The sequence below is a fragment of the Lemur catta genome, chromosome 6 (assembly GCF_020740605.2).
Source record: "Lemur catta isolate mLemCat1 chromosome 6, mLemCat1.pri, whole genome shotgun sequence".
In the NCBI taxonomy this organism is placed as follows: Eukaryota; Metazoa; Chordata; class Mammalia; order Primates; family Lemuridae; genus Lemur; species Lemur catta.
In genome coordinates, this window is record NC_059133.1 from 80,940,668 (window position 1) to 80,964,396 (window position 23,729).

At 37.3% G+C, this 23,729-nt stretch overlaps 1 protein-coding gene across 3 annotated transcripts in view; it reads left to right on the top strand.

Annotated features, from left to right (window-relative positions):
- The window catches only part of SLCO1A2 (solute carrier organic anion transporter family member 1A2), a 47,898-nt gene extending 39,648 nt beyond the window's left edge, over positions 1-8,250 (top strand). For 2 of the 3 annotated variants that reach the window (XM_045554230.1, XM_045554231.1), the window contains 3 exons: positions 3,227-3,291; positions 3,807-3,924; positions 7,385-8,230. In XM_045554230.1, coding sequence (XP_045410186.1) covers positions 3,227-3,291; positions 3,807-3,924; positions 7,385-7,604 — 403 coding nt within the window. In that variant the 3' untranslated portion in view covers positions 7,605-8,230. Of the gene's footprint in view, positions 1-3,226; positions 3,292-3,806; positions 3,925-7,384 lie in introns of all 3 variants that reach the window. The other variant, XM_045554229.1, reaches the window with a different exon arrangement.
- Positions 8,251-23,729: the final 15,479 nt, after the last annotated feature.

Genomic DNA, 23,729 nt, shown 5'->3' on the forward strand with positions numbered 1-23,729 from the left:
ATTACAACAAAATTAATTATAGTTATACATATAAAATTAAACTAAGTAAAATTAAATTCAAAATAAAAATATGGTTATGTAATTATATATAAATATAAATTCTTACATCATTTTGTATGTATATATACATATGTGCATATATATGTGCATGAGTACATGTGTGGTACCATTTTCTCTTATTTTTTCTAGTTGGCTGTTAGAGGAATGCTGTCTTTTTTAAAATTTACTTTTTATCCAGCATCCTTTCTTATTTAGTCTAATAAATTGTTGATTTTCTTAAGTTTTCTATGTAGATTTTCCATGTGCAAAAATAGTTTTATCTCTTTTCTTTACAATCTTACACATCTTAGACTTCTAAAATTTTCTTATAGCATCAGTACTTCCAACTATGTTAAATTATAGTAGTCATAGTGCGTATTCTTGTTCTCTTCTAATCTTAATGGGAACTATGTACAATTTCTCCGTTAAGTATGATGCTTACTGCAGATATTTAGTATATGGTTGTCATCTAGTTTCTGAGTTTTTAATAACATTGGTATTACACTTTATCAAATATATTTTTCTACATCTGTGAAAACAATTATATATAATTTTTAAAGTCAGGACTTTTTAGCATAGTGAAATAAAGTAATAGGCTTTTTAAAGTATTTTCATGTCTGAAAAAAGCTCATAATAACAAGATTTTAATGCATGATCTGTTTAAATATTATTTTATTTAAAATTTTAGCATCTATGTTGATAAGTAAAATAGATCTATTATTTTCTATGCTTTTTCTGTTTTGGACTCATTTTAGTCCCACAATGTAGATTGGTAAATTTTCTATTTTTTAATTTCTAGAACTATTTGCATGAAATATCTGTTTGTTGAAAGTTTTGTAAATTCACGTATGAAAGCATTTGTACTTTGGGGCTTGTTTGGACAGTGGTATTTTCTTATTATTTCCATTTAGTGTTATTGTGTATTCATATTTTTTATTTTTACTTATACCTGTTGTATATAAGTGTTCATAATATTCTTTTATCATTCTCATATTCTCTGATGTATCTAAAGGATTTTCCCTTTTTGTCTTCTGTATTTTGTTTATTTGCATCTTATTTTTTTCTTGATCAATGTTGCCAGAGGCCTGTTAATCTTATCTTTATGTCATGAATTTCTGCTTTGTATTACATCTTTTTTTTTGTTTCTTTTGGGCTTGCTTTGTTGTTCTTTAGTCAACTATTTGAGTTTAACACTTAAATCATTTATTTTGATTATTATACTTCTATTATTACCAGCACTTACTGTTACTCTTTATCTTTTAGTGTTTTCTTTTAGGGAATTCCATTTTGTTTCTTATTAGAGTTGCAATTCTAACTTTCTTGTGGTTCATAACATGTGTATTATATCTTTTTCCTTCCCTTTATCTTTAATCTTCCACTTTCCTTCATAGATGACTTGCTAGATCTGATTTTCTAACCTGAGATTGATGTGCTTAACCTATTTGAATTTTTTGTAATTATTGTGGTAGGGCTTTTTTTTTTTTTTTTTTTTTTTACTTTCCATTCTATAGATTGGAATTTCTTCTACTGCTTTGAAAGCTATATTTTCCCAAGTGGTTAACCTGATTATTGAGATTCTTAACTACATTTATGTCTTGCTTATCAATTTAAAAACTTTTCAGTATTAATATCTACTTCCTGATAAGACAAATACTTAATCATGCTCTCATTTTTCTTCATGTCTCTACTCTTCTCTCCTATCTCTTGCCAAGATCATATTGTAGAGTTTAACACCTGGATTTTGGTAGATATACATAAACTTTTCTCTATTATTGTGGATTCTCCGTGGATATCCTACCATGGATGGCGGAAGGATGCAACATCTATGTTTGTTTGCTATTTTTAAATAAGTATTGAATTTCGCTCAGCATTTTCTTTATAACTTACATTATAATTTTTCTTTCTTATTCCTGAGTTCTGGAAATCAATGTTCTTATCAATGCCAAGTAATGATAATGCTGGAGAACAATTTAAACTGCTTATAATTTGTGAGCTATTAATATCTCATACTCCTGTGAGATTATAAAGTACTATGTTAAAGATAATCAGAGGAGAAAAAAATGTTTTTTAAATAAAATTTAAATGCCCTATTTTCTGATTAAAAGGAAATCAGATTGATTATAGTCACTTTGTTGTGCTAACAAATAAATACAACTATCATGTACTCACAATAGTTAAGAATTAAAAAAAAAAAAAAAGGACATCAGGTGACCAAGAGGGTCATGCTAGGTCTCCTGGCTTTTTTATTTCCTTCTGAGTGAAATTATTGATGTTGTCTAAATAACCTCTCCCTCAGAAAGATAGTGTCTGGATCAACTCTGTCTTGCCTTATGAGGTTGTAGAATTATTCTATTTGGTAAAATACTTGTATCAAGAAATTACCAATAAAACGTAGTGTTTTCTGAAAATGTGCTGTATCCTTTTCCCTTTGTGAAGAAAATTGCTTTTATTTTTTCAACTTTGAGCTAATTGGGGAAGGGAAGAGAGCACAGAGGAGTTCTTAAGGTGAATTTTTCTTAAAGTGGCCGTGCTGATGCTGGAGTGAGTGGGACACCAAAGAGTGCCACTGGCGTATTATGCTCTTCATTTTCTCTTATAGGAATTTCAGGAGCCAGTGAAAGGATGGGGGGATTTTTGAAGAGAATGGAAGCAACTCTGTGCAACTATTGAAGTTAAACCAAATCACTTAAACTAGATTTGCTTAGGATTTTTTCCATCACTTTATTTTGAAAATTTTTACTCTTGCTTCCTTTCCTCCTTACATTTACTCATGTAAATTCTTAGCTTTTCTATGTTTTGTTCATACAAATAATCTGAATACAGCTAGGGTGGCATTGTTCTTGCTTTTTAGGCTTAAGGTTTAATCATGAGAATCAAGAACTACTGCTGTCAGTAGGAGGATACTGGGATAGAACTTGGATGATTTCAAATATCTTCTTCTTTGTTAACTTTCTGGTAGAAATGAATGAGCAAAAAGTGATGGGTAAAATGCCAATCACCAGAAATGAGGTCCTGGTATGGGCTATAGACTGGATAATCAGGCCCTGAATAACCAAGAGCTGAGCATATAAGGAAATTTTTTAAGTGCTCAGTGTGTGTTACTAGCATACAAACAGTTCTTTTAAGAAACTATGGTAGTTTTTAAATCTTTATTTTTCTTTTATTTATAAATTTATTTATTTTTTAGGTGTATCAAGTCTGAAGAGAAGTCTCTTGGTGTGGGAGTACATACATTTTGCACAAGAGTATTTGGTAAAAATAGTTATTTTTCCCAATATTCTATCAGACCAGTATTAAATGCTAAGTAAATGAAATAATTCTCTCAAAATAACAGTCTATATTTCTTCTGTTTATAAACGTCACTTTGTAATTATTGCAAGAATGAAGTACATGAAGAGGAGAACTTCTTTTATTTAAACAGGTCCTATCTGACCTTACTTCCACTTTTTGTCTATTAGAAGAATTGAAATAAAAATGAACAGGAAATGCTTTGTTGAAATGTACACATAATTGGCCGGAAACATTTCAGAAAAAATATAAAGTTCAGGATCTGTAATTCCATTTTATCCTTCAGATTACTTATACTTTATAATTTAGAAACTTTACCATAAAAGTGACATAATTTCTAAAAATCAAATTCAGAGCATTAGGTTCATATTTTGTTAAACTTTGTTGTGCAACGAGAGAAAATTGAAATATCTCCAAATAAAACAATGTATCTTAATTCTTACATTGTTAACAGATTTTCCTTTCTCTCTTACTTGTAGCTGGCATTCCTGCACCTATCTATTTTGGAGCTTTAGTGGACTCCACATGTTTACATTGGGGAAATTTGAAATGTGGTAAGCCAGGTGCATGCAGGATATACGATTCCACCAACTTCAGGTAAAGATAATAATTTTTTTAGCATTGTTTTCTAAGCACAGACTATGAGTAAAATGGCACCATTCATATCGAACATTTTCTCTGTCAAGTGACGTGAATACTTTTGGCTTTATTTTCAGAATAGATATTGATGTTATGTTCCCATTTCTTATTTATATATTAGAATTTTGTTTTTGCATTATTTCTAAAGTGCTTGATAAATATTAGCATGAATTGCTTCCCTAACCTAGCCTTTGAAAATGTTGTTTTCTAAATTGTTAGTAATCAACACATGATAGAAGGTAATAGCTGTGTGTGTCTCCCATCCCAATTATGTTGTCCTCTAAAGCCTCCTTGTTCCATCCTATGTCATTCCCTCATCTCCCTAGTCTGAAGCCTCACTTCCTCTCACCACCCATCTCTTATCTCCAAAATGATACTTGTTCTTCAATGAATCTTGCTGAAACGATATTCTTCATATTTCTTAATGCCTTATTTTTGGTTAATATAGGTATGATTTTGAACAAAACTCTTTCATTTTGCTCTTTCTGTTTTCATGTGCTTTTTCATCTGGAGATTTGAATTTTGTTTCAATTTGTATGAATTTCTCCTAATGGGGCAATAAGAAAACTCTTCTATTTACTACAAAAAAATAATTTAGCATTGTTTGAAGCATTCTAAGATCTTTATCTTGACCAGCAAAAGGATATATGTCAAGAACAGTGAGGAGAGCGGACAGCATGAGATTCAACTTTGCACCTGTTCCTTTTTCTCACAAAGTCCCACAAGGGCGATATGGAGACAGGCTTAGGCACATGCTGTACATACAGTGGGTTTGCATCACAGTTAAGGAACCTCAAGGGTCACTGTTGGAGGTTGGCTTCATCCTGCTCTTTGGATTCCTGTTGATAGCAGCCTTAATTAAAGGCTGTTTGAGAGATACTAAGTAGATTCGGTACCATCCTCTGTTAGATTAATGAAACTGGCCCATGAAGTGGTGTATTTATAAGATAATTTACCAGAAGCTAAGATATTATAGGAAAGAGGGGTAGATATTATTGGTAGACAATTCTCTGTGGTCGCCTACATTTCTGCATACCTTGTTAGCAGAGTCAGTGGCAGCTTTTGCTCTCTACTATTTTTTTTAAGGATGTTGAAACCTTGGTAGATATAGATAGTGTCTCCCTCTAAAGCACAACGCAATTAGTTTGCTGTCCAGGATGGTAAGAAAATGTCTCCCTCTGGGGCAAATGTTGGACAGATTTTCTTGCAGCCCATTTAAAAGATTGGGATTTCCTAAACTCAGGATTTCTTAGTTGTAACCCAATCCTGCTGTGTGCACAACGTTTACCTCTGTCTCCCTCTGTGTCACCACTTTGGGACTAGGGAGGTAGGGAAAATGAATCTGAACATGAAGCTGATGCTGACTGCTGTGCTGTGACAAAAAGTCCTTTGTCTCTAAACCAGGAGCCTGGTATCTTCTGCCAGCATCCCTGAAACCATGGCAGACTACCTGTTAATTTACAAGTCAAGTAAAATCTGACTGTAATAATTCTTGAGAACAAAACTACTGATTACCTTTAAATTTTGCCAAAAATATGAGAATGGTCACTTACATTTATTTCATCCTAATAGAGGGCAGAAAATGATTATGAAAAATACAGTGGGCATATGAAATAAGAAAATTAAAACACACAAAATAAGTTGAAAAAATAAACCTAAATGGTTTCCCAATAAATGTAAGCTGATAGAACTTGCTTCTTACAAGACAGTGGTTTTCATATTGGACTTTTCAAAAATTCTAACTATGTGTTGTTTATAAGAGACAGACCAAAACTAAGAAAAATTAAAATAAAAGAAAGATTGAAGATAAAGATTAGAGAAGACATACCAAACATATACTAAATCAATATCTGTAGTTATATTAATGACTGTGAGGCAAAATATAATTTAAAGGGAAAAGATTAAGAGAGTTAAAGAGAACTACTACTTAATGATAAAAGAAACACTCTACCAAGAATACGTAGCAATTATGAACTTATGTAAATCTATCAACACAATCCCAAATATATAAAACAAAAATTTTTTAAATTACAAAAAGAAATCTACAATCAGCATGGGAGATCTCAACACATTTGTTCCACAAATGACTGTTAAATATAGACAAAAATGAGGGAGGATGCAGAAATTTGAACCACCAAATTGTGCAAGAGTGATCTAATAGATATGTCTGTATACAGATATTTGTTAACCCAAATACTGGGACCTATGCCACTAAAAAAGTTTAAAAAAATCCAATATGTTGAGACCATAAATGAAAAGCTATACTTTTGAAAATATGAAAACACAATAATAATAACATTTGTTTGGAAATGCAAATAAAGAAATAGAGGAGGCACAAATAGACACTATTAAGAATTAAAGAGGGAATATAAATACAGATGCTTGTAATACTTCTGTACAGATTTCAGATATAACCCTTTGGAAACATTAAATAGAGAATTTTTTTGACAAATATATATAACCAAATTTTACTATTAATATATAGAAAACTTTAATATATTCATAACTATTTAAAAATGTGAATCTGTCAAAAAAGCCCATTTCCCAAAGGCACCAAGTGCAGATGTTTTTAAGGGAAGTTTTGTCAAACTTACAATGAATTGATGATTCCTACATTATGCAAGTTATGCCAAGAAATAGAAAAAGGGAAAAATTCCCAACTCATTTTACAAAGGTAGTACAATCTTAATGTTCACACTGGACATAGAAGAAAAAAATATTATAGGTTGATCTTATAAATATATATGCAAGAATCCTACATAAAATTAATAAATTGAATCTAATAATCTAGAAAAATTATTAGGGTTCATTTTTAGCATACATGGATGGTTCAACATCAGAAAAATCTATTGCTGTAATACACCCTATGAACACAATAAAGGTGGGAAAATCTTGGATTTTCCTCCAACTACATACAGAAAAGTGATTTGGTGATACTATATACATTTATGATTAAAACTTTGGGCAAACTCAGAATAGAAAAGGAGAACTTCCTTAACCTGATAAAGTTTATCTAAAAGAAATCCACAAGAGTATATACCATAACTAATGGTGATTCTTTGGAAGCATTCTTATTATTAAATACTGGAATAAAACTGCTATCATTGTCAGTATTAGATTTAAGGTAGAGGTCCTATTCAATCAAAAAATAATAAAAACAATAACAAAAGACTGGAAAAGATAAAAATAAATTTAGATTTTCTCAATGGAAAATAAAAAAAGCCAAATATTTTAACAAACATTGGAATTAATAAGAGAGTTCAGCAAAGTTGCTGATATAAGATTGACATGCAATACAATTAGTGGCTATTATCTTTATGGGAATAAAATATGATAAAGATATATAAAATTAGTTTGTACTAACCATACTGTTTATGTAAGATTTAATATGTTTTAACTTTTTTTTTTTTTTAAATAGCCACATTTACCTTGGATTGCCAGCAGCACTGAGAGGATTAAGCTTTCTTCCAGCCTTTTTAGTCCTCATTCTTTTGAGGAAGCGTCAACTACCTGGTGAAAACGCCTCTTCAGGAACTGAGCTTGTACAGACAAAAGTCACAGAGAAGGAAAATGAGGGCAAAGATTTACATCAAAATTCCAAGGTTTCCAATGATAATGAATTGAAAACTAAACTGTAATGCCCTATTTTACCATCCTTCTCAGAACTGGAGAACTCACTGTACAACCTGATTGTTTTAAAAATCAATAGAGTCACTACAGGTAACTTTTTCTTGTCTTTAAGAAACTCAAGAAATTTTTTTTCACTCCAGATAAAAATATTCACCGCTGGTATTTCCAAGGTATCAATAGCACTTGGGATTTTCTTAGGAGGGACATTTATAACAACCCACTAAACAAGATTTTAGAGCCAGCTTTATTGTTAAAACAGCAATTTCTCTTTTAGCTCACAAAGGTAAGGGTATATTTCCCCTATCTCCTGCTCTAAAAAGTTCTAAAAATTTTCTGTTATGAAAATCTATTTAATTCCATTTGCACTTTGTTATTGGGATTAGTCAGAGACTGAAATTCTCATCCCGTCTATGTGAACATTTCAATATTTTATTCAAATTTATCATGTCCATGTGAAAAAAGCCTACATCTTATTCTATTTAGGAATTGTCCTTAGCTCTTTCTATTCACTGCAGACATGACTCTTTTATAATAGATTACTCATTACTATGTCATCGCTTGCTTTTGTTCTTTCTCTCCTTTATTACTCATGTAACATATTTGGTCATTTTGTTCAGAGTACTGACAAATTTAACCAGGCTATTAAAAATCATGTAGCAAACATTGTTGGATTTTTTTTTCAGCAATTCAAATGTAGTGACTAAACTCTTTCTTAAAAACAAGTATCTGAGTCAAAAGATAAAAGGACAATATTAGAAAAAGTTTAGTCCTTAAAGGCTGTTTGTAGTGTCAGATTTTGTAAAAAAAAAAAAAACAAAAAAACACCAAAAACAAAAACCAAAAAAACCCATTCCCAGAGTCAGGAAGACTGCTGAATAGACCAATGTTTATGCCATCTATTGTGTCCAAAGTTAGAACACAAACACTAATTTTCTAAAAATAATCTTAGAGAATAAAACTTGTAAAAAGAAGCTTCTGTTTTGAAACTGAGGTGAATCAAGTTCAAGGTACATATTAAACACTAAATCTAATCTACTCATATTATTACTTCGTAACCATGAATAAAATCAAAGAACAGAAGGATTTTAGAGTACGGGAAGGTTTACTGATAAGATAGGGCTTCTGGTTTAAGAGAGTAGAATGAAAAGACATATTTCTGTTTGTCTACTCCTTATTCTCCCTGTTATTGAAATGATAGTCAAAGTACAAAAATAACCTAAATCCCTAATGATGAAGAGAATGCAGGAAGGTTGGCAGAATACTATGGTTATTTTTGCATAGTATAAAGAGGATGAGAGTGTTTGTAGGGATAGAACCCAGTGGGGGAAGTTGTAATCCAGAATGTATTTAGAAGCAGCCTGGAATGTAGGCAGGAAATGAGTTGCCAGTGCAGAGAGTATGAGTTGGTAGCTAGACAGCAAACAAGCCAGTTAACCAACGGATTTTGTACAGATTATTTTACAAGCTAATATGATTTCCCAAATGATTGAGTGTGTAATATAAAAAGAAAGCAACTGAGATGAGAAAGACTGGGTAAAACAGGTTTTGGGGGAAGGATTAAGAGTTAAGTTTTAAGCTTGTGAAGTTTGAGACTTCATCTCTGGGTATATTAGAAATAACTAAGATTCAAGATTGAAACATGAGCAAGGAGCTAACATCATTGGAAAAGAGGGGTAGATACGACTGCAGCAGTGCAGTATAGTGTTAGGTTCTGATGATGTGAAATTTACAGCTGCTTTTTTTTTTTTTGGTGGGGGGAGGGAATGAAGAGGAGAGAATGGTCTGGAAGCTAAAATGAGAAGCAAGGACTTAACCCTAAGGTTCCAGCGAAGCAGATTTTGCTTAGTGTGCAGTGGTAAAGAGAATGCTCATTTAAGAATTGGAGTCTGAGAGAAAAAGTAGAGAACAGGAGGTGTATGGGAATTAGACATGGAAATTAGAAGAAGGGGAATGAGAGATAACTTGGAATTCTGGGTTTTTTAGGTGACTGACATAAACAGGAGCAAAGGCCATAATGAGATTCGTTTTGATGGATTCAAAGAAGGTAGTAAATGTCAAAAGCAGGAGAGGTAGTGAATGGGCTCCCTGGTGATGCCTCATCATGGAGGCAAATCGAAGAAGCTGAAACTTACTTGAGTATTTGGGGCCACTTCTAGTCCCCTATTTGAGGTGATTAGAGAAAGTTGAGTCTTACTCTGAGCACAGTTCACCCACCTGAACTCCCTCAATAGAGAATCATAGGCCCAGTTTGGAACCAGTGCCTTGGGTTCTCTATTATCCCTTCATGGGGGAGATGGCATTTTACTGAGCAGAGAGTTCTCTCTTGACACTTCTTGGTGGGGGAAAGCAGGTCAGAGAAAGTGGTTGTTGGAGTGCGTTGGGATCCCTCATGACCTCCGTTCTTGGTGTCCATGAGGCCTGGGGAGATCAGTTCTTATTCTAAGCACTTGCTCTATCCTATGAGAACCCTTCCTATGTTGTCTTTCATCCCTGTGCTTGTTGCCTCCTGGCTGCAAGATGGCTGCTGCTCCCCAAGGCCTGATATCCACAGGTCAGGAAGGAAGAAGAAAAAAGTCTTTTTAGAAAGCTTTGTCATTTTATTTCAGAAAGAAAAGATGGCATAGCAGACAGATGTGAAGGAGAGGAACAAGAGAACAGGTCGTGAGAATTTGAGGGTTAGTAATTTTCTTATTTGGTATTGTCAGAGTCTAAAGTTAATGTAATTACAAAAAGTGGCTTAATATTTATAATTCTAAAACCAATATTTTCAGAAACTTAAAAAACTAACTTCAAAAATCAAAAATTAGGAAAAGAAATATAAAAGGAAGAATAATAACTATTCCTCATGTTGTATAGCATGGAGTTAAAATGTGTTTTAAACTTGATGAATTAAGCTTAAATGATATATACATATTAGCCTTATGGAGTTGACTACCAGAGGAACCAGATACAGAACTACGTAAAAGTGGCTGCCTCTGGGGTATTGGACTAGCTGTGTGGGAGACCAAAGAGCAATACATTTGTCTTTCATTTTAGTTCCTTTTGTGCTCTTTGACTTTTCTTTTGCCCATTGAGGTAAAATATGATTAAAAATAATATTTTATAAAGAATTATTAATTAGTGAAAACAACAATAATAACTAAAAAATAAGATAGTGAATTTTATAGAAGGAAAAAAAAAACTGAGTCCCCAAATTGTAAGAGTTGTTGAGGATCTCCAACAGATGTTCATGCAACGATCGTTTTCTCATTTCATTTTTCATTTCATTTATTGGTTCTAGAGCAGCAGTCCCCAAACTTTTTGGCAGCAGGGGCCAGTTTCATGGAAGACAATTTTTCCACAGAATAACGAGTAGGGAGGGTTGTGGTAGTGGTGCTGGTGGTGGTGGTTTTGATATGATTCAAGCACATTACATTTATTGTGCATGTTATTTCTATTTTTATTACATTGTAATATATAATGAAATAATTATACAACTCACCATAATGCAGAATCAATGGGAGCCCTGAGCTTGTTTTCCTGCAATTAGGCAGTCCTATCTGGGGGTGGATGGGAGATGGTGACACCCGAAATGTGTTGCTTATGTCCAGTCTACTCTATAATCTCGTTTTGGTTGCTGTCACGGCAGAAAAGCCTGCTTCACAAAGATAGGATGTTGGAAACGGAACCAGGCTTTTCAGTGCTTTTGTGGCAATCTCAGGATATTCTGTCTTGACTTTAATCCAGAATGTATGGAGATTTAAAATTGTCTCCAACATACTTTTAAGGTCACTGTCATTTGTGATCTCAAGCAGTTGATCCTCTTCTAGCACGGACAAAGTTGATTCACCTGCCTTATTCACAAATGGGTCATGGGTCCACTCCTTCCCAGTTCAGGGGTCTTTTGTGGTTGTAAAGTAATGCTCAAACTCTTTTGAAAACTGAGAGAGGTAATCATGCACCAGCTGGGAGAAAGAAGGCCCTGGCTCAGTCTCTTTCAAAATCTCTGCTAAAGTTTGAAACATGTCCAAAATCCCAATGTTCACTCATTGCCCCCATAATTCCAGTTTGGCTTTCAATGCAGCCACTTTATCTGCTGACTTGAACACAGTTGTCATTCTCCCCTGAAGTGACAGATTGAGTTTGTTGAGCAGGTTGAATATGTCACACAAGTAAGCAAGTTTTGGGACCCATTCTGTGTCACTGAAATGTGCTGCCAGTGGTGACTATTTTTCTTAAAGCAATCTCTGGAGTGGCTCTCATAACTCAAAACCTCTGGCCAGTGATCTTCCTTTAGGAAGCCGTCTCACTTCTGTGTATAAGAGAAGACATGTGTGCTCTGCATCCATTTCCTCACAGAGCTGCACGAACAGACGTGAATTAAGGGCATGTACTTTAATAATTTTAATCACATCCTGCAAAATGTTGTTTAGTTCAGGTGACATTTTTCAGCTACCCAGCATTTCTCTATGGATGACACAGTGTGTAGATTCACATCCAGAAGCTACCTCCTTGACCTAAGTAGTGAAACCAGAAATCCATCCAGTCATGACAGCTGCTCCATCCATGCATGTACTGACACAAAATGACCAATTCAGTTTTTCCTGATGCGTACTTATTCAAAAACTTGACTAGTTCTGCAGCTGCGGTGTTAGTCAGCAGCAAAAATGGACATAACATATCTACATGCACATCTTCCTGAATGATATCACACAAAAACAAGCATAGTTGCCTTGTCAACATCGGTAGACTGATCAATCTAGACTGTGTACCATGGTGACTCATTAATCCTCTATAATAGTTGTGCCTCAATATTCTCTGCTATTTCACCAATTCATCCAGTTGTGGTGCTAGCCAAAAGAGGAACACGCACCACCTATCAAACTGTAGCCTGTCCTAAAAGTTTACAGCACATGTCCTTAGCAGTAGACAGGATCAATCCTTCACCAATAGTAAAGGGCTTCTTAGCTCTAGCAATGCAGTTAGCCACTAAGAATGATGCTATCAGTGCAGACACATTTGATGAAGTGGTGGCCTTTAATAAATGCTTCTGTTCTCTGTGTTCACATTTTTTTTCTTTTGAAAACTCCAAAGGCTTGTCTTTTAATGTAGGGTGCTTGATCTCCATGTGGCGAAAAGGTTTTGAAGGTTTCATGGCTCCATTGGATGGCCAGTCACTGCCTATTATACAAAGCAGCTTGGAGAATGTGGATCACCTGTTGCAATGAACCTGTAATTTAAGTAGGACTCCTGGTATTTTCTTTTAAATGCAGCTTTCATTTTGTTGGCAGTCTTAGAGTTTTCTGCTGTCTCATGATTGGGTCTTTCCTCCTTTTCAAAGAAGCTCTCCAGTGATGTTTGTTTTTTACTCATTTTTGCTAGGGTTAGCTTGTGGGCTTACCAAAACTGTGACTGAGACAAGTGCACAGTGTGGGAAAGAGGTGCGGATGGAAGTGGTAAATAAAATAACGGGTGGGCCACGCGCAGACTAAAATAAGTGTCAGATTCTGACTTAAAGCCTGCCACTATATGCAGCTGTACAATTGAAATAAGATGCTCACTTGCCACTATAAAGCCTGCCACAAGATGCAGCTTGTCACTTGCCACTCACTGATAGGGTTTTGCTGATTCTGCAAGCAGTTGATTTATTATGGTCTCTGTGCAGTCAAACCTCTCTGCTGAGAATAATCTGTATTTGTAGTTGCTCCCCAGTGCTGGCATGACTACCTCAGCTCCACTTTAGATCATCAGGCAATAGAATCTCATAAGGAGCATGCAACCTAGATTTCTCACCTGTGCAGTTTACAATAGGGTTCGTGCTCCTGTAAGAATCTAATGCCCCCACTGATCTGAAAGGAGGCAGAGCTCAGGCCGTGATGCAAGTGATGGGGAGCAGCTGTAAATACAGATGAAGCTTCCCTCGCTTGCCTGAAGCTCACCTCCTGCTGTGTGGCCCGGTTCCTAGCAGGACACACTATTGGTCCATGGCCTGGGGGTCGGGGACCGCAGTTCTAGAGGATGTGCCTGTTGGTGTGTGTATGTGAGGAGGTTGGTTACAGGTCGCAGAATTCAAGTTGATGTCATTTTATAAGGATGAATAAATATACATAGAGAACAATTACAGAACAACAAATAAAAGTACTAAGTAATTTCAAACATTATTGATATGTGGTGAGCCACTCAGTAATCAGAGTATTTTTGCACAAACTTTCAAGACACGTTTTGGTGGGAAAAGATGACTCTGGATTGATGAGAAAGAACAAAATCCAATCCTTCTTGATGGAATAGAAGAAGCAAATATAAGAATGTCTTCTTTGCTGCTGGCCATAGTCACAGTAGTTATAGTTTAGGCCAATATAGCTACAGGCTGGCTAATTGGGAAGGAAATTCTTTCTGAAATAAAACAACAAAGTGTTCCAAGAAGACTTTTTTCTTCTTCCTTCCTGAACTGTGGATATTAGGCTTCAGGGAGCAGCAGTCATCTTATAAGCAGGGGGCAACAAGCACAGGGATAAAAGATAACACAGGAAGGATGGGAGAGCTGAAGGTTGCCTGTGCCACGCGAGGCTGAACACCTGCCACCAGCAGGGGCACAGCTAAGTGTTGTGGAATTTTAAGCTTATCAAATTTGAAGGGAAGGCCTATATAAAAAATTCAAAATTATATGTTCAAAATGAGGTTAAAAAGCAAATATTTACTTAGAATGAGAAAAAATATCACAGCATATTTCATGTGATATATGTCAGGACGCAATAATAATTTTAGAAAAAACAAAACCTGACAGCAAACATGACAGTTAAATGGAAAATATTAAAAGCTTTCCCATTGATGTCAGAAGAGAGAAGATAAAGTCCACTATTACCATTTCTATTCAACATTATACTGGATGGCCTAGCCAGGGAAATGGCAAAAAAGAAAAAAATAAAATTTATAGAGATAAGAAAATGAATAATAAAATATCAGTGACATGTACATGTGGATAAAAGGAAAGTTATTATATATAAACTATCAAAATTAATAAGTTAATTTTAACAAGTTAACTGCATACATGGACATTATACAAAATCAAATGTAGTTTTTCACAAATGAGTAGCAGTTAGAAAATTATATTAGTAAAGTATACTACTTGGTGTAGTATATAAAAAATATTGGAATGCAAGGAACAAATCTCACAACAGGTAGGTGTCCCAGACTTCTATGCCCCAAATATAAAACATTATTTAAATAAATTAATACCTATATCATATTCATTGGTGGAAAGACTTGATATTATAAGGATGTCAGTTTTCCAAAAATGTATTGATAGGTTTAATGAAATCTCAAAAAAAAAAAAAAACAAAAAACCCAATACTATTTTCTTTTCTTTTTGCTTTTTTTCTTTATTTTTTCAATTTTTTTATTTCAGCATATTACCGGGGTACAAATGTTTAGGTTACATATATTGTCTTTGCCCCACCTGAGTCAGAGCTTCAAGGGTCTCCATCCCTCACATGGTGTGCACTGCACCCATTAGGTGTATATATACCCATCCCCTCTTCCCCCACACCTGCCCGACACATGATGAATGTTACTACTATATGTGCACGAAAGTGTTGACAGTTAATATCAATTTGATGGTGAGTACACATGGTTCTTGTTTTTCCATTCTTGGGATACTTCACTTAGTAGAATGGGTTCCAGCTCTATCCAGGATAATACAAGAGGTGTTAAATCTTCATTGTTTTTGGTGGCTGAGTAGAACTCCAATGGTATACATATACAATATTTTATTAATCCACTCATATATTGACAAGCACTTGGGTTGTTTCCACATCTTTGCAATTGTGAACTGTGCAGCTATAAACATTCCAGTGCAGATGTCTTTTTTATAGAATATCTTTTTTCCTTTGGATAGATGCCCAGAAATGGGATTACTGGATCAAATGGTAGTTCTAATTCTAGCTTTTTGAAGTATCTCCATATTACTTTCCACAGAGGTTGCACTAGTTTGCAGTCCCAAGAGCAGTGTATGAGTGTTCCTATCTCTCCGCATCTACACCAACATTTATTGTTTTGGGACTTTTTGATAAAGGCCATTCTCACTGGAGATAAGTGATAACTCATTGTGGTTTTGATTTGCATTTCCCTGATAGTTACAGATGTTTGGAATTTTTTCATATGTTTGTTGGCCTTTATTCATCTTCCTTTGAAAGGTTTCTGTTCATGTCCTTTGCCAACTTTTTGATAGGGTTGTTTGATCTTTTCCTCCCTGATTTTCCTGAGTTCTATATAGATTTTAGTTATTAGCCCTTCATTGGATGTATAATATATGAATACTTTCTTCCATTCTGTAGGTTGTCTGTTAGCTCTCATGATAGTTTCCTTGGCTGTGCAGAAGCTTTTTAATTTGATCAGGACCCATTTATTTATTTTTGTTGTTGCTGTGATTGCCTTTGGGGTCTTCTTCAGGAATTATTTGCCTAGGCCAATGTCTAGGTTTTTCCAATATTTTCTTCTAGAATTCTTATAGTTTCATGTCTTAGGTTTAAGTCTGTTATCCACTATGAGTTGATTTTTGTGAGAGGTGAAAGGTGGGGATCCTCTTTCAGTCTTCTACATGTGGCTATTCAGTTTTGCCAGCACTATTTATTGAATAAGGATTCTTTTCCCCAGTGTATGTTTTTGTCTGCTTTGTCAAAGATTAGATGACTATATGAGGATGGTTTTATAACCGGGTTCTTAGTTCTGTGTCATTGGTCTATGTCTCCCTTCTTGTGCCAGGACCATGCTGTTCTGGTTACTATGGCCTTGTACTATAGCTTGAAGTCTGATATATTGATGCCTCCCAATTTGTTCTTTTTGCTTAAGGTTGCTTTGACCGTACAGGGGTACAGAAACCAGGGATATCCTCTGGTTTCCTATAAAGCATGGAATTATTTGCTCTAGATCTGATAGCAATGATGTTGGTATTTCAATAAGAATTGCATTGAATCTGTAGATCACTTTGGGTAGTATAGATATTTTAACAATGTTGATTCTGCCAATCCATGAGTATGGTATGGTTTTCCACCTATTTATATCCTCTGCTATTTCTTTCCTCAGCATTTTGTAGTTCTCCTTGTAGAGGTCTTTCACCTCCTTAGTTAAATATATTCCTAGGTATTTTATTTTCTTTGTTGCTATTGTGAAGGATATTGAGTCTTTGATTTGGTTCTCAGTTTGACTGTTGGTGTAAAAGAATGCTACTGATTTCTGTACATTGATTTTTTTAATCTGAGAATTGGCTGAATTTGTTTATCAATTCCAGTAGTCTCATGCTAGAATCTTTGGGGTTTTCTAGATATAAGATCATATTGTCAACAAAGAGCAATAGTTTGATCTCTTCTTCCCCCATTTGGATACTCTTGATTCCTTCTCTTGTCTGATTGCTCTGGCTAGTACTTCCAGCACTATGTTGAATAGAAGCAGTGATAGAGGGCAACCTTGTCTGGTTCCAATTCTAAGTGGGAATGCTTTCAGTTTTTCCTCATTCAGTATGATGTTCACTGTGGGTTTGTCATATATGGCTTATATAATTTTTAGGTAAGCCCTGTCCTTGTGTATATTTATCCATTTGGCCAGCCTGTCTCTTTAGTGGGCAGTTCAAGCCATGAACATTTATTGAAAGAATTGATAAGTGGGGCAGATTTCTGTTCATCCTGTTGAGTTGAATTTTGTTGCTTTGTTTTCTTCTTGAGCCATTGTGGTATCTGGCCTTTGGCCTTTAGCTTTTGGATGATTTTACATTAGTGAGTGTTGATTGTGCTGATATATGTGTTACATTGTTTTGAGTACTTCCTGGAGGGCAGTTCTTGTCTTGATGACTCCCCTCAGTCTTTGCTTTTCTGAGAAGGTCTTTATTTCTCCTTCATATAAGAAACTTAGTTTTGTCAGGTACAAGATTCCAGGCTGGGCATTATTCTGTTTGATAAGAGTGAGAATGGGGCTCCAGTCTCTTCTGGCTTGTAAGATCTGAGTTGAGAAATCTGCAGTTAGTCTGATGGGTTTTCTTTTGCAGGTTACCTGCTTCTTTTGCCTTACAGCTTGCAGGAGGGCCTCTTTGTGGTTATTTTGGCCAGTCTGATCACTATGTGATGTGGTATCTTCCTGTCTGTAATGAATCTCCCAGGAGTCCTTTAAGCTTCTTGTAGCTGTATATCTAGATTTTTAGCAAGGCCTGGGAAATTTTCCTGTAGTATATTTTCAAATAGTTTATCTAAGCCTTGTGTATTTTCTTCTTCACCATCAGGGATGCCTATAATTCTCATGTTAGGCCTCTTCACATAATCCCACATTTCTTTTAGTCTTTGCTCTTTTCTCTTATTTCTCTCCTCTATGTCTGCCACTCACTTATTTAGTTGAAAGGTTTTATCTTCAATCCCTGAGATTCTTTCTTCTGTTTGATCTACACCCTGTTCTTGAGGATTTCCACTGTATTTTTTAATTCCTTGAATATATTCTTCATTTCCAGAAGTTCTGTGTGAGTTTTCTTTAATATTTCAATTTATTTCAATTTCTTTTTCTTTCTTTCTTTTTTTTTTTTAGTGAATTTTTCTTCCAAGTCTTGGATTTTTTTTTTTTTTTTTGTGGTTTCTTTGTGTTGGGTATTCATTTTCTCTTGCATATCATTGAGTTTTCTTACAATCCCTATTCAAAATTCTTCTGTCATTTTAGGGTTCTGAATTTGGTTGATATCCATTGCTAGAGAGCTGGTGTTCCACTCTGGGGGTGTGCTTTCAGTTTGGTTCTTCGTATTTCCAGTGTTCTTTTGCTGATTCCTTCCCATCTGGAATTGCTGTTGCTTCTTACCTTTAGATTTTTGTTTAGATAATGACACACCCAGTTTAGTCTCTGAGCCAGTAGGTGGTATCTGTGGATGAGATTCAACCACACCCTGTGTGATGAGTCAGTAAAAACAGTAAAAGGGAATGCAAATCGACCTCCCTGTCAGTAGATGGCCCTTGCTGGGAGGAGCTAGCTGCAATGTTTTTTGGTCCTGTAACCAGCTGTTGTTCCTCTGGAGAGGCATGCCAGTTCCTCAGGTGGTGGGTGGAGTCCAGGGATTTCCATGTGTGTCCTTATTCTCCACCTCAGTAGAAGGAGATGGGGGACTGAGGCTGGGTTGGGCGAGCCTGCCCTCAAGCTCCACAAGTGCTGTTAGCAGGCATCAAAGTTCTGTTCCCCGCTGCTGGGTAAAGCTCCCAGAGAGGAGCTGAAATGGTCCCACTAAGCCAAAAAGTCTGTGTGTGTGGGTGGGGCTGCCTGAGACTGGTAGTCTAGAGAAGGCCTTACTCCTTTTCAGCCTCTCCTATTCCTCAGTTTCTCCTGGGCCTCTGCCAGCAGGCAGGACCTCAAGCCAGTGGTGCTCCCCTGACTGTGATGCGAGCCAGGAGGTTCCCTGCCCAGGATCCTGGCTTGAGCAGGGAGCATGGCTCTTTTGTGGGAGGAGGGTTTCCTCTTGAGCACGCTGCAGCTAGGACCCACTCTGATCTACCCCTGAAGGCACACACACCTCAGTAGACTAGTTCACAAATATCCCTTCTGTGCCCCTGGGCAATTCAATCCAGACCTGGTTGTATGGGATCTGGCCTACAGGCCTGTCCCCTTGGCACTGAAGATGAATCAGTGACCTTGCCAGGGAGAAGAATGCTGTTCTCAAGTCACCCACAGGGTGCGCAAGCTGGATCAATGTCTCTCTGTCTTTGGATTTGTTCCGCTCTGCTGGAGTCACCAGGCAAGCATCACTTGGGAGTGCTGGGGGGTAGAGAGCTCACAGTCTGAGTACCCCTCGGTCCACTCTAGGGCCCTAAAAGGAAAGGTCCCATTCTCTGCAGATGCCTCCAAGTGGTGGCTAAATTGTCTCTCTCAGCAGCCACAGGTAGGAGAGGAAAAGAAAGGGGAAAACGAAGCAATATGGCACCTGCCAATCGGCTCAAGTCTCTGGGGAAGGTCATGGCTCAAGGGAGCTGGGAGCCTGGTACCATGTCCACAAGAGTCTCACCACTCACTGATGGCAGCCATCCCTGTGCTGGTGGTGGCAGGTGTCTCCAGCAGCTGGGGACCTACTGATGCCTTTCTCCTTCCAGTTCTGCTCCACAACCTCTTCCCATGGAGTCTCCTGTAGGTTCAGGGACTCTTACTTCTGACAGTCATCCCATCTGTGATTCTCTGCCTGTTTGTTTTTTTCACATTCATCTAAAATCTTTCCTTCTTGCAGAGACACTCTGGCTGCAGGTTTTCTCATCTGCCGTCTTGTCTTTTCCCTGGCTTCTGAGGTTTTTGATGACAAATCTGATGATTGTGTGGGGTAATTATGATGACAGTTATCGTCCTGGCAGCTCTATACTGTTAATAATGGGACTTATTTTGTATCACACACCACAGAAGACATTTTGACAGTATCATGATGTCAGCTATGTTTTAGCATCACTCTGACACCAATCAGAATTTAAAGAAAAAGAAATGGCATATTTCAAGTATAGACATTTTGAGGTCTTTAGGAGCCTAAAGATATCAAAGATTTTCAAACTGTAAGGAAGGCCTTGCTGAAATAACAGGAAAATATCCAAGCCCCTAGTTTTCTAATGACAGCTAAAGATCAATCCTATGAACTCTCTGCTGGCAGGCAACCTGCGGGGACTCTGTTTTCACAAACATCAGAAAAGAGCCAAAAGAAAAGAAATGTAAATCTTTCTGTCCATATTCACCATCTCACAGCCTTTAGAATTTGTTTCTATAGCCTAAAGATGTTCCTGAGAAAGCTCCCAGACCAGAGGGCAGGTGAGTTAACTCCAGGCCCTCATTTCCTGCCCTAAACCATATCTCAGGGGGAAAAATCACATCCCCTGTGATAAGTCTGACTATATTTCAGAGATAACCAAGACTCCAGGAACAGAAGAAACAAGAAAGACAGACAACTCGATGTCTTTCCATTGCCTGCTAATTACTCCACAACAATTACTATTTTTCCCTTTGTCCCCATAAAAGCAGAAAGCCACTTGGCCTTGCTTCTGGCATCTCCCTTCTCTTTCTTTGGGATGCCACTTCATCTCTCTGCTCTCTCCTGCCACTTTCTCTCTTTCTCTCTCTCTCATGCTATCTGTCCCTCTAAAGCATAAAATAAAGTTTCTTTACACTTATATCTTAATTTCTGCATGAGAAATCTTTCTCCACCTGCACCATGAGGTCCTACTAAATGAAAAGGTCCCTGAAGCATTGTATAGGTTTAAATTTCTAATAAACTAAATATGAATCTCCCATCCAAGTTCAAACCAGACCCAACACTACTCAGATTCTGAGATCAGACAAGATTGGGCACATTCAGTGTGGTATGGCTGTAGACTTTAATATCAGTGTCTATAACCATGTGAACAAAAAACACTTGTTTTCTTTAAATAGGAAAATGTTCTTATGACCAAAAAAGGGACAAACCACTCTGGGTTATCCCCAGCCCTGATTAGCCCATTTCTGGCTCTGACCTCAGAAAGAACAATTGTTATGGAATTACTAAAACCTAAGAATTATTAAAACCTAGGGTTAGCCTAGGTTTTAGTAATTCCATAACCAGTCCCCCCCCTTATCACCCAGAAAGCTTCTGGTGACTTGTAGAGTTTGACCATAGTCAGACTTTATACTTAGCATTGTTTGTGTAGTTAGTACAGTTAGTATTGTCTGTCACTAGTGTAAGCACAATGTACTTAGTATTGTGAGCATAGTTAGTATCAGTGGTATTGTTAGCCTGGTTCATATAGCTAGTATTGTTAGTATTCCTAGCCTAGGTAGTGTAGATGCTAGTGTTCATTAGTTACTTAGCATAACTACTGTAGAGTAAGCATAGTTAGAGGTGACCAAGCAGCAGGGCATGGCCTCCAATTTGTCCACTGAGGTGCTTGACAATTATAAGCTCCTGAAGAAAATTTGCTGATGCAGCTTCACCAAGGCGATGCTGGCCCAGCACCTTCCTACTGGGACCCAGGTAGCCATCAAAATCATGTCCAATCAGAGCCTCTATGGCCTAGAAAGTGTCAATATGGAGGTCAAAGCCATGAGGAACCTGAATCATCCAAACATCCTTAAGCTGGTGGATGTCATTGAGACTGAAGACATCCTCTATTTAATAACAGAATGTTCTAGTGGTCAGACTTTTTCCAGCATGTACTGTGACATGGCCAAAGTGGGGAGAAGGAGGCTAGGACCAAATTCTGACAGATCCTGGCGGCCATGCAGTAGAGCCATGAGAACCAGATTATCCACAGGGACCCGAAGCCCCACATCCTACTTGAAGACAATGACAGTATCAAGTGAGCTCACCTTGAATTTGCCATGACATTTAGTGAAGGGATCGAGCTGATAAGCTTTTGTGGAACTCCCTATTTTTGTGCCCAGAAGCTCCTGAATGAGGACTATATGGAACCAAGGTAGATGTGTGGAGTTTGGGGGTTGTGCTCTACACTGTGACAGCCAAGACTCTGCCATTTGGTGGCGAGAACTGAGGAGACCTTAAAAGCAACATTATACATGGAAGGTATGAGGCACCTATTTTCTTCCAGGAGGAATTGAAAACATTTCTGAAACAGTTTGTGACCCTTGACCCCAGAGAGAGTTCCATCTTCCTTCAAATTATGAGGGGCATTTGGATCAATGGGCAAGAGATGCCAGAGAAGACCAGGAAAGCCACAGTGACTGCCAGTCCTCTAACCAGCCTACAGATGAGTTCTGATCCAAGCACAACCCCCCAGCATGCCCCCATGGCCTCCCCTCCACCCACAGCACCAGCAGCCATGGGGAAGAACATGGAGGACACACCTCTCCCCAGGAAATATCCAGGGAAGCCAGCTCTCTCCAGGCTGGGCAGCCAAATGGGAAGACCTCGACCTCTCCCTCTGAGGAGGGCCAGGGATAGAAGTGGCTTGCTAGGAAATTTGCCAACTTTATGTTAAGAATCTGCTATATTCTACTGGCTGGAAAGATCTGCCACAGACGGCTAAACAAGGTGGTACCAAGGAATGCAGACAGCTGAAGCAGCTAGAGCAAGTATGTGGGGCGGTTCAGCCATGCTTCCTGCATCTATTTTATTTATTATGGTTTTACTGATATTAGTTTTAATAGACAAGCCATAGTTGCCTACATGTATGGGGTACAATGTGACGTTTATATACATGTGTACTATGTGGAATGGTGGCATCAAGCTAATTAATTTATCTATCACCTCAGAAAGGCAAATGCAGCATGATGTCACTTACGTGTTGAATCTGCAAAGCTGACCTCATAGAAGTACAGTAGCTTGATGGTCACGAGAGGCTGGGGGATGGCAGAGGAAGGGAATGGGTCATTGGTCACAGGACACAGAGTTTCAGACAGACAGAAAGAAGAAGCCCTGACATCTGTTGCACAGCAGGGTATAAGAGTCAATGAGAATGTACTGCACATTTCAAAATATCTGAGAGTATTTTCATAACTGTCCTTCAAATGTCTCCTTACCTTCGGAGTGGAGAGTAAGAAGACTCAGAGCTCCCTGGATCCTGACAACATGGAGTAGGACGTCAGCCAGGCGTGGACTCTCAGCTCCGGGTGGGACCCGACAAGAAGCAGCCCGCTACCTTCAGAGGCATCTGAGCCACAGCAGAGTGAGCTGCAGCATGGCCTGTAGCCCTGGAGACAAGAGGGCCCCTCCACCCCCACCGGTCCCCTTTTGCCCCAGTGTGGATTTTATTGACTCTTAACAGCCCAGTGAGCAGTCACCCAGTCCTGCTGTCCCTAAAATCTGACTCGGGCTCTTACCCATTTAGCAATGCCTTTTTAAAATTTGGTTTTCTTATGTCAACACACATTATGATCCAAATATGGGAGATTCAAATACATTTGAATTATTTTGTGAAGTAACTTAATTTCTAGGGACCCATAGTTCCAATTCTCTGGAAGCTTTCATCCTTCTGAGCTCTTCTGGACTTGAAAGCTCCTCATTAGGTTGGCTGACCTACATTCCTGGCTCATTTTTGCCTCAAGGTCTCAATAGACCATTTTGTTAAGGACATAGAACATTCCAGATTGGTATTCTATTGCCTTTCAGGACTTTCTTATGAATCGATGGATGTTGAAGGATCATTAAAAGCTGTCTTGCCTTAGTTGACTTTCTG